The sequence below is a fragment of the Palaemon carinicauda genome, chromosome 2, assembly GCF_036898095.1.
Source record: "Palaemon carinicauda isolate YSFRI2023 chromosome 2, ASM3689809v2, whole genome shotgun sequence".
Lineage (NCBI taxonomy): Eukaryota > Metazoa > Arthropoda > Malacostraca > Decapoda > Palaemonidae > Palaemon > Palaemon carinicauda.
In genome coordinates this window covers 65,945,298-65,961,011 of record NC_090726.1, presented here as the reverse complement: position 1 = coordinate 65,961,011, position 15,714 = coordinate 65,945,298, and the positions used below count along the sequence as shown (strand labels likewise).

The 15,714-nt window shown below is 34.1% G+C and overlaps 1 protein-coding gene across 1 annotated transcript in view; it reads right to left on the bottom strand.

The window, feature by feature from the left end:
* Positions 1-282: 282 nt before the first annotated feature.
* Positions 283-15,714, bottom strand: part of LOC137617183 (zinc finger protein 395-like) — an 86,653-nt gene continuing 71,221 nt past the window's right edge. The window contains exons 4-7 of the mRNA XM_068347064.1: positions 7,633-7,733; positions 5,312-5,643; positions 3,618-3,694; positions 283-3,472 (exon numbers count right to left, since the gene is read on the bottom strand). Of these exons, the coding sequence (XP_068203165.1) occupies positions 3,302-3,472; positions 3,618-3,694; positions 5,312-5,643; positions 7,633-7,733 (681 nt within the window). The 3' untranslated portion in view covers positions 283-3,301. The remainder of the gene's footprint in view (positions 3,473-3,617; positions 3,695-5,311; positions 5,644-7,632; positions 7,734-15,714) is intronic.

Genomic DNA, 15,714 nt, shown 5'->3' with positions numbered 1-15,714 from the left:
TCAATCAGATAGTTATTAGGGATTATTGTAATCTCAACTATGTTAAATGAAATAAAAGGAAACTTGAGGTAAATGTGGTTAGCCTGGATGTATCAACATATATTGGCAATAGCTCACAAGAAGTTAAAAAATACTGTAAAGTTAAAAGAAGTTCAATTTTAAGTTCATTAAACTTTTATCCATTTAGCTAGTCTTTCAAAAGCATTGACGATTATCAGCGCAATGCTAGTAAATATTACGAGATTACAGACAAAATATGCATGAAAATTATGCTTTTTTCAATTGATGTTTGATATGAACTCGTCAGCTTTCTGAATGCTATAGGAAGTTGAGACCCAAAGGCGATACAGAAATGGACATATTTTGCATAAAATGTAGGGTCGCTTGATGCGTTTCAAATGCTAGCAGCTACTGTCAATATATTTTTTATTGTTATTAGCAAATGATTACCAAATGCTTAAAAACTATTCATTCAATTCCTCAAAACATTTTATGGGATCTGAGCTATTTGTTTGTTAAAATTTTTCAATAAATTAATATTTTTCAAAATAAATGCTACTCCCAAAAACCAGTGATTCTGAAAATGGAAATAGCAAAATACGGAAGAACATTATCATCCATTTAAATTCTGTTTTATTCATATTTTCCTTTTAGCAATGAAATTCTATTCAAGTTATCAACTTTCTACAGCTTAACATTGATATCATTTACATCATGCTATATAAAATTACTTAAACATCTGTATGTTTGTAATTACCCAGCAAACAGATGTAATGCCCCTGTATTGTATGAATTCATGAGTAAGATAGGATTAAGCCAGTTTGCTTTAAAGATTCACAGCTTCTTTTTGGTACAGGACAGAAACTGTACATGTATCATGGGAAGTGCATCACCCTATGTATATGAAAAATACAGCATGACAATTGTCTCACCATCCACGTTTATTTTTAGAATGATTAAACCTAATGCTGAAAGTTGCCAGTTGCTGGATGTCCAGATTGATTTTCAATCGATAGCTATATAAATGATTTTACTAATAGACATTTTCATTGCTTTTAAAAGTGAATATTCTATAAACAGTACATAAATTTGGTCTCCACTATAGCATAAAGGAAAGCAGAGAAACATTTGGATTGCTTTCATTACTAAAATTAAAAGAAAAATTATGTTCACTGAAATTTTGAGTACAGTTTGCTAAAAATGGTCTTAAAATCCTTATCATAGAAAGCTTATAATCTGAATAGTTACTTATAGACATAGAACATAAATACATTCTAGGCTCTCCAAAGTGAACACAAAAGGTACAGTATTTTGCTCTTTCTAGAGTGGCAGCATAAGTAACATATCAATGCAGTTTTGGCCCACTGCTTTATTTAACATGAAGAATCGTTTGCTAATTTCAATTAACATAGCTTACTTTTAAGCAATTATGCAATAACACCTGTTAACCATGTGGTCAGGACTGTCTTCTAAACTTATGGTATAAGACAGTTGTTTCATTTACAATATATAGGTGCATTAAGTGAGAAAAACATTACAACATAAATATACTGAAGGTCTACTAGATATTGTCTTTAATATCTCTCCCTTTAAGCTTTATGAACAAAGTCTAAAGCAAACATAGTTCAACATTTTGCCATATTAGTTTCACCTCGTTTTGCAATCTGTTACAGTTTTAACTACATTAAATATTGCTGACATGGTCCCAAACAAACCTTAGCGCAACCTCATCATAGTGAAAAGGATAATTTTTGTAAACTTGGACGTTTTATAAAATTTACTACCATCTTTTGCAAAATAGCTCTTCACAAGACTGATATGTTATGTTGCCATATGATACCGTATTATATATGTGTCTTGCATAATCATTCTCAAAACTTTTCCATGGAACAAAATAACTATAAATCTATTAAAAATGCAGGCATTGTAACTGTATTTGAAATTTAGAACCAAGAAAAGCATTTTAATCTAGAGAGTGTTATAAGTCTATCCTGCTATAAAACCTTTTATTGTTTCATCACAAATGAGCATTTATTCGGCAGGGTTGATACACTGTCATACTGTAAACAGTATAGAACATGGCTCATCTCACTGTAATGAATAAATGTCTGGGTATTTTAAAATTAACAGTAGGAGGAAAATTTCTAAATATCTTTCAGTTGTTTAACATTCCTGCTTAAGTACAACATATTTATGACAAGTTTTATGGCAGAACAGTAGCTACAGAGAGAGAAAGAATAAACTTACACATCTGATGTCAAGTATTTTGCCACCTAAAATATGAAAAAGTCCTCTACACTCTCTAGTCTATGAGAATAGTTAATTCATTCACAGTTGCACAGAGATGTGAGCATCGCAAGATTATCTTGATTTTTGTTTGTACATTTCAAGTGCTTGCATTTCATGCATGTCAGACATTTTACACCTGAAACTAAAATATTAAATTAATATTAGAAGGACTTGGAAGCATAGGTGAGGCTTTCTGCATCATCGAACATGGAGTATTGCTTTATTCGTTGACATGTAATTTTTTCTCATATCCTCAAATATAACTAGCTTTTCACCTATGTTTTGCCTCATCCAAGTTGACTAAACTAACATACACCAAAAATCCATTCTCTTATATTTACTGTACATTACAATACAAAGCCGAAACACACGTCATATCTACCATAAGTGAATCTCAGTCATAGATGTCATTCTGTATCCAAGTTTGCTATGCATTCTGAATATTGGAAGCCTTTATATGTCAGGTGAAAAAACACTCGATATTTCTTCTCTCTAATAGGTTGAGGTATTTACTGTTCACCGAGAACAAACTTTTGTTGCTGCATCCAAGTGGAACACAGAGAACCTCCTACACTGCACTAGTTTCAATACACCCGAGACTCAACGCAGATCTCACGGGCGAAAAAAGCACATGGCCAATCATAGCCAAGCAATGTTCTTCGACCAGAAAATGCCAACTTCTATTTGTGGAGATATTTGGGCCTCTGTGACCATTATAGATGCCCAAAAGAAATCACAGTTCAGCACAGCAGCATGTCATTTCCTCTTAGTGTTACAGTATCCCTTTAAATGTAAGTATTATATTCATAAATATAAAATACAATACCATTCATCTTGAAGGGTTCTTCCACACATTTTCACAGATATTTCAGATTTTTTCCCCAGTTTTGACTTAAATATGTTAAATTAAGCCATAGAGCTTCCAATTACATGTACAATCATTACACTCAACTAATTTCTACATTACACAGCCAGGCATGTTCCTCAGTAGAGAGTCTTTTACGATATTCTATCACTCTCCAAACCGACTGCAAGCCTTTTTCCACTTGCACTGGGTACACCACAGATCTCGCTGCTCCATGCCATATACTTTCCGACACTTGCGACTTTCCCCATTCCTCTTTCCCCGACCAGGAGAAGCTTTTGGGGAGGAACTCACCCTCACTTTTCCCCGACCAGAACTCTGCAATAGATAATCATCATTAATTCAACCAATAGATATCGTATACAATACTTAGCTTAGAGAACAAAATTAATTACACTATGTCATACATTATAATGAAAGATGTACTGTATCTGAATTTAAAACACATCATATAAAAACTTACTAAATAGGCAGAGCTACGTGGCCATGAGCTTGAGAGACTAGCGACTGGCCCTGAAAGGTGACGCTTGTACAGTGGATCTGAAAGTGGAGAATTTTATTTCCTTCAAGTATGGCGACTCATATTCTTAGCTGTTAAAAATACCAAAAAAAAAAAATCAGTGTGTAAACCAATCATAAATCCTAAAAGATATTAACTTGCTTATCTGTGCTACCTCATAATGATGAAGTCTTAATGGACAAGTCTAAAAAGAAAATATTTTCTGTGTACTGAGTTATCCTGGTGGAACACATTTTCAAGTAATTATGACAACAAGGAAAATCAGAGTCATTTTTTAACAGAATATTGTATAGCCCAGTTAACTCTAAATAACTATCCTTGGGTTGCTCTATGTTCTTGAAAGTCTTTCCCCAGCATAGCTATTCATATTTCATGTATAGAATAAAATACGTAAATAATTTCAGACCTTTTAAGAGATTTATCTACTTTTAATTTACCCATAAAGTGTTGTTCATATGAGGGCCAATAACCATTAAATACTGTACTCCTTACAATCATGAAGGAAAAGGAGCTCCCTGCACATGCCCACACCTCCCGCAAGGAGCATCCCTGTTACTCATTGTTGTATGTAAACTTTGTTGTGTCAACATTACTTATGTATTCCTTTCCAAGTATTTAGCCATTTTTAATTCTTTATGCAATTTGCCATTAGTTTATTTCATTTCATGCATCATTGATTCATACAATGTGGTGATTTGAATGGAATTTTACACTTTTTAGCATAAAATAGCATAAATTCTAGCGTGTTTTCCCTACATAGCTAGCAGGTGATGCCTCTTGCTATTGATGCATACTGAGAGTACTGTCATTACTTCACATGTATTGCTATGCATTAACTAAGACCATCTAAGTATCGCTTTGCCTTTTTATTCTGAGGATTGCATAGTCTTTAGTTTTCCAAGTAATTTTAGTTTACAGTTGTGGTTTGAGACTAGTTTTTGATGTGTAGCTCTCGTTTTTCCTTTCATTATAATGAAATAAGGCTTATTAAGATAAATAGGTTTGTATGACACTGTTTTAATACGAAAAACATTGTATTTTTTCACAACCATTATCCTGAACAAAATCCTTAAGGAAAATATTTATTAACTGCATCCATGAACCACAAGCCTCCTTCCTACATGGCTAAAGAAAATACCTACTATGCATAGATTCCTTCTCCTCAAAAGTAAAAATGTGATTTTCTAAAACTTTACCACTTATTTCCACATAAAAAAAATAATTTATATCTGCCTCTAAATCTATCAACTTAATACCACTTCCAAAAGCCACATTTTTGTTGAATTTATTGTAAAAATCCACATATGACTGCATAATCATCCTAACAAACATAAATAATCTTAACATAAATATACAGCAACCTTTGTGAAAAAAATATTAGGATACTTTGGAGGAATTTAAGAATTTCACCTAGTTAAGGTAACTGAATCCTAAATGAAAATGCAGAACTGTTTAGGAGGGAAAAATTTCTTAATAAGGAGCATTAACAAAACTGACCTGCCTTACCTAAAAAACCTGCCAATATATACTTATGTTCCATATCAACTATTTCTATTGGATTCCCAATTTATGTGATAAAATATCTTTACACCCATGTGGATTCTTCAAGAAATATCTTTAATATGAAGTGAACTTACCTTCATGTGGAGGTCTTGCCATATCCATGTGGCTAAGTGTTGGTGGAGACGATACATGAACGTATTTTGGATGGGACGGCTGAACAGGTATATTTGGGACATCAGCAATTATGGGTGGCTGACTGGGCAAGATGGCAGGCATAGTCGTCAATGTCAAAGCCATAGCAGGGGCTGGCGGTGTTGAGGCTGGAACACTGTGGGTCACCAGCGGCTCACAGGGGTCTACCCAGGTTGCAACATTCACTTCAACCTCAGTCCAATAAAATTCTTCTTCGTGATCATCTTCATCATCACTGTCGCTGTCACTGTGATCACTGTTGACTTCTTGACGCCTGAAAAAAGCATTGCTTGATCAACATTTTGATTCCTTAACTTATCTGTAGCATCAGCTACCTCTCCTACTTGAAATAGAAAATTTGTTATACAGGATAATTAGTTATAAAACCTTAAATTTTCCCAATTCATGCTGCATTATAAAGTGATATACTGTATAACTTTTGTATCACATGCTTCATTTCAATAGGAAACACTAGATACAACCCTCTTTAAATCTTTGCCTATTTAAAATGAGAAAACACTCATTCAAATGGATTACTGTGTCAACATTGAGTTCATTGATCATAAACTTAGTAACAGATCAAAAGTAAAATATATCACAAACTCAGTTTATTGTTTATGGCACTCTAGTCAACTTGGACATTTACAGTATACAAATAATGCAACCCTTAATTTAGTTATTAAAGGCATCATAATTTTAACTAATATATCTACCAGTCTTAGAGAGACCTGGATCAATAACATGTGAGGCTGAGTCTTGTAAAAGCAAGACCATCAAATAAAATATCATACCATGCATGCATTGCATGATTCATTGTAAGTTATTTTGATATTATCTAGAGCTTCCTCAAAGCATGCAAATAATATTATATACTTAAAAAGAGATTATAATGATTCCAGATGTTTGTCTTTCATAATAATACATTATGGAATAAGTGCACTTTACTTGTGAGGTCGCCAAAATCCTATGTATTCTATCTTAATACAAAATCGTTCAATATAGGAATTTCCATTCCCTAACCCGTACCTGGTACCTCTTAGGTAGGTCATAAATGGATTTCTTAATCAACCTTTTAATTTGATAAGGAATTTCAATAATCAATCATTAATGACAAAGTTAATTCTTCCGAGATAACTACAGAAGATATATGGAATAAGAGTTGTGCATATTGATATGGATTCAAAAGAGGTTAGAGTGGTACATTATGTAACAATGCTCTCGTTCCTTTAAACATCAATTTTCCTTATTTTGTATTATTTTCTATACAGTATTTCTTTTCAGGAGCATTCCATTTCACTAACATTTTTCCGTCTCTTATTCTATTCACATACAATTAGCCTTTTTAGTAGAAGCCCTTGGGGCAAGTTAATGAACATTTTGATCTGTTCCAAAGGAATATGTGTATTTTCAATAAATGGTTTTAAAACAGTTCTGAATGGAATTGGAGAATTCTTTATGATCAAACTCAATTCAAAATCATGATTCGCCTAATAAAAAGGGTAAAATTCTTTTGTAACGTGGTCATCCTATCTAGATTAAACTGGTTTTAACTTATAGTAATTAAATTGCATGGTTAAAATAAGTCATCCAAACACAAGCTGCTGTTTTATCTTTGATATTAGACACAAAACTGATCATAAATTTACGGAGCTCATTTAGAGAATATCTTCCTTTTCTTCATATTGAAATTTTGAAAATGACTATTTAAATGCCTTTAATCTAAGGTCTTAAAGAGAATTGAATTGAGAATGGTAAAGAAAAAAATGGACTCAACTCAAAGGAAAACAACAGCTCTTCCTCATGAATGAGCAACGATTCAATGGATAAGGAAATGAATACACAAACTTGCTCATCATTGTAACTGCAGTAAGTTGGGTAATATATTAGCCATTTACAATACTCTGTATATCAAAATTACATCTTATAGCTATTTGGAGGTTTTATTGCGTTATTGAATTAATTATTCGCTTTATAAATAAGTTTGTCTCATTTACTTTACGTCATTATGTAAATTTACAAGTATTTACAAATAACAATAATTTATATTAAGATTAGAGCAGTTTCTTTTGAAAGCTGGCTTGAATTTAGATGTGAATGCTATCGCTATTTTTTGCCACCAAAAATATAAATATCTTTACAGAATCCATGTTTTCTTTTAGACTTGTTAATGATACACAGGATTGAAAAAAGGCCGTGGAAAGCAGTTATTTAACACCAACTTCTTTGAAAAATAAAAATACCCAGCAGGACATTAAGTGCTTACCCAAGATGTGTGGAGCGAATGTGCCTTTCAATTGCATCACAAGCTGAAGTCATCTCCTGGCAGCCCGTCCAAGTACATTTGAACATGGTGCGTGTTGAGCTCTGGAAGAGAAACAAAGGAGTTTGTATTATTGAAAATGTTAAAAGAAAATACAACTGTAGCAGCATAAGATGCTTAAAATATAGGTCACTACAGTAGAAATAGAATAAAAAATGAAAAAATAATCGTTACGACAAGAGTGATTTTCTACAACAGAAACTGTAACACTATATGAATATTTAATTCTATGGCTGACTCGCGAGTGTCCTTATTAGCAATGTGTTCAGATACTGATTGTTTCAACATATTAGCGATGACACCAAATGTCTAATTATCCTACTGAACCCACGTATTTTTCTTTTCATCACCTGAAATACCTGTGTACAGTTTCTTTGATAAATCTATCAAACACTTAAAACACTTTTACCAGAAGTTGGTGCAAAAATACCAAAAAAACAGCAAAAGAAGCCGTCACTGACATCATTTAAAGTTATTTTTGTGCTTTATTAACAAGTATTTTATGACGACATTCTCGTTACATCATACAAGTTATGCACCGTCCTTCAGACTGGTGAATTTTTAGCTACAAACCTCATTCTTAAAAAAATAAGGTTAACTCTCCCATAGGCCTAAGACCCAACGTGGAAAACTAGGTCACTAGGCATCACTGGTCTTCAATAATCAATACGAAGACGTGGTAGGCATGGCGGTGTACGTAATCGTTAGGCCTACTGGCTCCTCGTAACCCTAAGGTTCTACTGCGCCATACTCCAATCTTTTTCTTATTTTCTTATTTTATTTTCTAAGAACGTTTACATCATCACTAAATGAAATGTAAACAAACAATTGCAGTGAAAAATATCAGAAAATAATCTTCATTTGCAAGACAACATAATAACTATAATTTTGATAGAAAATCTTTGATATAATGTATGTCAACTTACTGGGCCAAAAACAGTGAGTAACCGAATTAGATTTTTATGATTTAAATAAATCTACAGCAACAGCTGTGCTGTCTTTGATGTTAATGAAATAATAATAAAATTCCCGAGAATAGATTATAAAACGATCCCTTGTTACTATAATTCTACAGAAGATATTATTCCCACAACTCCTCAATAGACCTAGGCACAAAGTCTCCTCCCCTGATTATCATTCCAAGAAATAACAGAAAACTGTGAAGTTGGAGTTACGAAATCTTGGTCGTCTGTAATAGAATACATCTGATTAAATTTAGGCTACATAACTTGGTTAGTGAATTGCCAAAATGTGTGCATATGAGTGAGTAAGCGTGATCGAACACATTGGTCCATTTGGCCAACAGCCAGCAACCACCTTTCCTTCAAGTTGGTCTACCACGCCAGATATCGTTTCCACATCTATTAAGTAGATATCAATAAAGTATTGAAAGGTAAATCTAAATAATAATACTCCTTTCAGGAATTATAAATATAGTTTTTTAAATTTATGAATATCTTGGATCATTGACTAACACGAAAATATATTCTTTGGCGTTCATAGTTTCTGAAATAGTAAGACCGCTTAACGATGAAAAGGTGTAATATAATTAAATGTGGTGTGAAATAGCCATAGACTTTATAAAAATAATTCACCCATTACAATTACATACTCGTATTTGTGGTCAGATATACACTCAAATAAAGAGAAAAATAATAACCATTCAAATACAGATTAATTATTTCAAGTCCAGCGTTCATATCTAATGATTATTAATTAGACTTGATGCTAACGATGACTGACAAAAAAATAAATTTAAAAAATTACATTTACATCGTAAAATGAAACTTCCATAACGTTAATAACATTCTTATAAAAATTAAATATACTAGGTATTTACACACTTGAGGCAATTTAAAAGTTACCCGATAAAAACTGACAATAAAACAAGCTTAAAACACCATTTTCCATTATAACTACCACTAACAATAATATATAGCCCGTACACTATAGTCCACACATTGCATTCTTATTGGAGTTTCCAAGGTAACAATACCCATCTATAAACACTAACTGTGTTATGTCACACTCAACTGGCTGAAAATAATAAGGCAGTAAGCCTAAAATGTGAAACGTGATACGTCCGCCTCTTACCCATATACCAAAATGTTGGGATTACAAATGGCTGACCTGACTATACAAAATTATTTTTATTTTTAGCATGACTAAACTATGGAGCTTAATTCCTTATGTTCCACAAGGCTTGATTAAAATATAAAAAATAGGAAAAGTGAAAGGCAAAACAGAAACCTGCGCACACAGACAGTTGTTACTTTACAACTACGAAATCCTTCACGAGTGAAATCTGTTCCTATGAGATCCGAATTCAATTTTGAGGGAAGGACTTCTAGGTTACTAAATGTTTCGAGCTGACGGTGCAAACCTCAAATGAAATCATGTATTTCCATACATTTCCTCTATTTGGCTATCCTACCTCTTTTAGGTGTTATTTCATATTGCAACTGCTGTGTTTCCTATATTTATAGGCTAGTGTGGTGCTGAATGGTCTCACAGGCCCAAGAACCAGGGTCTATTGCACAGAATAAAAAAATCAGTCCAATACAATAATCAGCTATTATTATCTTCCTTTATTTTATTTTAATTAAAAATAAAAAACTTTGATTTAATTTGTCTTTCATTCAAGGTGGAACAGAGGTTCCGTATTTGTATCCATACACGATAAGTGAACTTGTTCATTGTGTGCAAGATTAAATTTATATGATTTCATTCAACCTCTAGAGCAACTATAAATGAATATGTTCGACCAACCTACATCCACTGAAACAAAACCTGACGATGTTCTCTCGTAAGGTCGTTGATGTTTGTAATGGTGAAATTGCTTTTATTTATTTATTTTTTATTACTTTAACATTGCAGTAGTTCTCTGCATTTTGGAGAAGTGTCTTCGATCTCCGTCTCTGACACCAGAAGTCAATGCGTCCTGCGAGTTTGGCGCCCAATTCCCGCCAAGCCAAAGGATGAACAAAGAACACGCCAGTGCGCATGTGTCGCACTCAAGAGGAAGGAGGTGAAGGGGGAGGAGGTGGCTCAGAGGGAGCAATGGGAGAAGCCAAGCCGCGCCCTCATACAACTATGGTAGCATACGACTCCATCATTTACTGTAAGCCCAAATACGCACAGCCGGAGAAGCTCTCTCTCAGTCACATAGCTGTAATGGTGACAGGAGCACAAGGTGACTTTTCACGTTTCGTTGAACAAACTGTGCCTACCTAAATTACAGCGTGTGACGTAACATTGCAGGCTTTGTTTTTGTCGAGTACGATATTAGTACATTCGCTTTAGGTGCCCGGCCTCAGGACATTATAAAATGATAGATTCACACTTCTAAATCGACCATAATATACTACTTCCGGAGAAATATAATTTACGTTATCAATATAATGGTGAAGATAATGGATTTGAACAACAACTCCCCAGTCCACCTCTGCCACCACTACAATTCCTATCGCCGCCTCCTCCTCCTCCACCTCCGCAATGGGTCCGATTTTAAAGGGGAAAGCACCTTACCAAACATAAACAAAGCCGCCTGAGTTATGGGGACCCTCACCTCTCGTCATCATGTACCACCCGGTACAAGGGTCGTTTGTTTGCAATAATATAGGATTCCAGAGCAATTGTTGACGTATTAAATAAAACTCTATAGATTGAGAACGTTACGTGCTCTATCATTTAATCTGTTTATATTCGACTAAAATTCGGAAGTTACTCAAGATTCAGCCCAAGGTAGCTACATAACACCTTGAGAATTGCGTAAAGGCGAGGGCATCAACTACTAAACTAGGCATATATTTCACGGAATGTCTAGGTAACATAGTTTAGTTCACTTTCAAACAAGAGCGACAACATTAGCTATCTACGTTTGCGACGTAGCACTTGAAATTAATCATATAGTAATGGTGGAGAAATGAAACTTACATTAGAAAAAAAAAATCGCTGACGCTGGCGATTTTCCGATCTGAAAAGAATACCGACAGATGTCAAATTATCGCAACACGGTTAGCGCCTTTTACAAAAGGACAAAAAGTAGAATCCTGCTGCTTATAAAGGCCACATGGCATCTGGGAACATATCAAAACGTTGTTACACTAACTAGGAATAAACGTTTAACGCAAGGCAGTATTTTTCCGGTGAAAAATAAAGATATAACCTTCCTAAGATAATAATTGACCTATGTTACAAGAACAACAACAAAATACGTGATAAAATAAAATACAACTCCATTATTGTGTCTCATAAATGTAGTCAAATGTACAGGCTACATAAGATACAAAATCCTGTCTACAAAAAAGGGGGAAAAATATTCAATTAGTTTATATAATCGATTAAATGATAAGTATTATCATAGGAATTCTTGGGGCAATTAAATCATCTTGCTAATATGGGCACAAGTATTCCATCGTTACCCTAAAACACAACCTGAAACTTGCAAAGCGTAAACTGCGCATTTCCTCCATAGCCCGCTCACCACATTTGCAGACGCTTTTCCCATTCATGCACAAAGACTTGCCTCACCGTTTTCGTTACACATTCATGAATTAGATATGTGTTTTATGGAAGCTAACCGCTATCATTGATCATTGTAACTATTAAAATGCACCAATCTAATACAATAATGTATATTACAATGTACTAAACAAACAACCACTAATGTTCAAGTCATTTCCGATTATACTCGGCAATAGAAAGAAACTATAACTCCACAAGGAAGGTGTCAGTTATCAAGCAAGCAACCATATCTAGTGTCCGTTTGGCTCTAGTACAGCAGTAAACTATAATTTTATACCTAAATATGTTCCTTTAAGAAAATTCAACTTTTCAAGGACGATTACATTAGCACCTTGCAACATTCTACCTGACAGCATGCAGCGAAGAAATGTGTTTACCGCCATCATACCCAAAATCTGGACGCTACACTATAGTTGTTGGTGACGCAGGAATTAGCCAGGCAACGTGTCTGTGACTGCATGTTGCTCACTCTCACTCTCTCTCTTTCTCCCTCTATCACTCTCTTTCTCTCCCTCTCAGTTCCTCTCTTCGTGCCTGCCCATCTGCCTGCTCAAGCTACTTTAAAAGTTGATCGCAGGGTACGAATGGGTTACAGAAGTATCTGACGTTGCTAAATTAGAGCTCAGGGGATATAGGGGAAACAATAAAAAGGACAAGTAACAAATGACTCTTGAAGTTTCCAAATTGAAATTTTTATTAATAGGAAATTTTCTCATGGCAAGATTAACTCATTATTATCAATGAAACGATCGCCATCACTCTCGTGTTAGTTGTTGTTATGTTTGCTAACAAAATTGTGAGACAAATTATATGGAATTGCCTGGAAAACAGATAACAGATTAAAAAGGCTGAACACCTCCCAATTTACACTAATGTCGAAAAGACATAATTATTTTGTAATCCTGATATGAATTTTGAATTACACAGAACATATCTATTAAATTAATTCCCCCAAACGAATTTCAATGTTATCCGTGGTTGAAAAAAAAAAAAAAACGTGGGCCCAAGTCTGTCTTGACGTGAGCACATACGCATTACATCTCCCAATTCTACGTTCTCTACGAGTCTCACATTTTCAATTCTTCTTACAAATCATATACTACAAAAAATTATCTTCATAACTTCAACTTCTTTGCTTCATCTGCATTCGGATAGCGTTTATATGACGCGATAAAGCGTAAATAGCTATGAGTCATATTTGGAATTATTTACACAGAACACTTCCGATTACTGGATCGGCTTTTTCCATTTCTGGTGGAATGTCATCGCAGGCACACTTAAATAAACGATGCATGAAAAGCGTGACTTATCATTCTGCTTGACATAATTCCTTATCGAAATTTCTACTCTAATATATGCTTGAGCAATTACGGTTTCTTAATTCACTGGATATTTAAGGAACCTTGTAATTTGGTACATGCAATTCTTTCGAATATCAGATATATGTTAAAATATAACTAATAATAGAATATATTGTATTTTGCTATAATAAAGTCGTCCGTACAACCGGACTTTGCCTTGAATTGAAAATACGCTAAGGTAACCTGATGCGAGGCATGTCGTACCATACTGCATCCACAGGTCCCTTTCTTCCATGGAATCCTAACACACTTCCTTCATGAAATCTCCAAGAATATACTGACATTAAGAAAACATGAATTTCTTGGGAGGGGTCCATTACCTTGTATTCCCGCAACCCCCTTCTTCATTCCCGGTCTCTTTCTCATCAACTGACCTGGTTTCGGGAAAACTTTAGACGCGAGGGCAGGAAGATTGGGTCGAGCGGAAAGCAGAGATATTGTTAAGAGAACGGGGATATCCTGGCACAGTCAGTCCCTTTGCTTAAAGGTGAACGAAAGCGAAACCTCCAACCCACAAAATGCTGCTTGTGCCATTTTGCAAGGGACTGCCAAAGACAGCTCTCCTTTTTCACCCGCTTTTTACTCACTTTAATTTCATCTATACATCCGTACAAAAACTTTAAATATCTTTAATAATTTATTTTTGTTCTACGCTGCAAACATTTCAATTGTATAGATTAGCACATGAATTAAAACAAAGAGTATTGTCATCTGAGTGTTATGAATGCATAATTTGCAATATATTTTTTGTATAGGTTTAGTATTAAGTTTGGTTCCTGGAATAAGAATGGCCTCATCAAGTGTAATTGTGGCCACAGTCTGTTCATCTCGAATTTAACGTATTAATTCAGAGTGCTGTCTCTACATGCAAAAATTAATCTAATCATCTGTATAGTTAATTTAAAGTACATCTATTTATAAATCTAACCTAGAAACTAGCAATTGCACTGCACCTACAGCGGAAATAAGCGCTCTCATACTTATTCCACGTTCAAAACCGAATTATGCATACTGCTGATTGTACACAGTTCGAAACTGAAATGATTTTATCGCAAAGTGATTGTATTAATTTAATACCCTAACTGGGATCGTTCATAGCTAACCCTGATTTATAGTGATTGAATGTCGTCCAATTACATTTCACTCGTTTCAATCAGTCTTTTACAACTGCATTCTTCATTGCAAATTCCAAAGATAACTATCATTGCACTTGGAACCCAAAAATATTCGCACGTAATATATAATTAGAATAAATTTCTTCACCAAATCACATTTTCTGTTTGTGTATTTCACCCTTATCAGATGTTTACATGTCTATAGCAACCAAGTAAACCTGACAGTAGCTACACTATAAAACTAGAAGGAATTGGCAAAGAATTTTTCAAGCCATATCTTTACTAGCTACACTACAACCCTAGTTGGAAAAGCAGGATGCTATAAGGCAAAGGTCTCCAACAGAGAAAAATAGCCCAGTAAGGAAAGGAAATAAGGAAATAAATAAACAAGAGATGTAATGAACAATTGAAATTAATCTTTCATGAATTAAATTGAAATTAATCTTTCATGAATTAAACTGTAAAAATTCGATACAAAAGAAAGAGAAATAAGGTAGAATAGTGTGCTCGAGTGCACCCCCAAGACAGTGGAAGACCACTGAGGCCATGGCACTACCGAAAACTAAAGAACAATGGTTTGATTTTGTAGTGTCCTTCTCCTAGAAGAGCTGCTTGCCATAGCTAAAGAGTCTCTTCTACCCTTACCAAGAGGAAAATAACCACTAAACAATTACAGTGCAGTAGTTAAGCCCTTGACCGAAGAAGTTTTTGAATAATAATAATAATAAAAAACATAGTTATTTAAAATAATTTGTGAGATGAAAATCACAATAGTAACACGTCTGTCTCGTTACTGATTTTAATACGTTATTCATCCTTTATCAAAATTCAAACTGGTAGTATTATTGTAAAAATTATTATAATGATTAAAATTAGGATACGATGACAAAATCCCCGAGGACAAAAATCGCCGGAACAAAATTCATCCCCACATAACAATGTAAACAAAAGTCACAAAAGCAATTTGATTGTATAATAAAAATCATATAAAATTGGAAGTACATTCGTTTTTCCGTTTTATT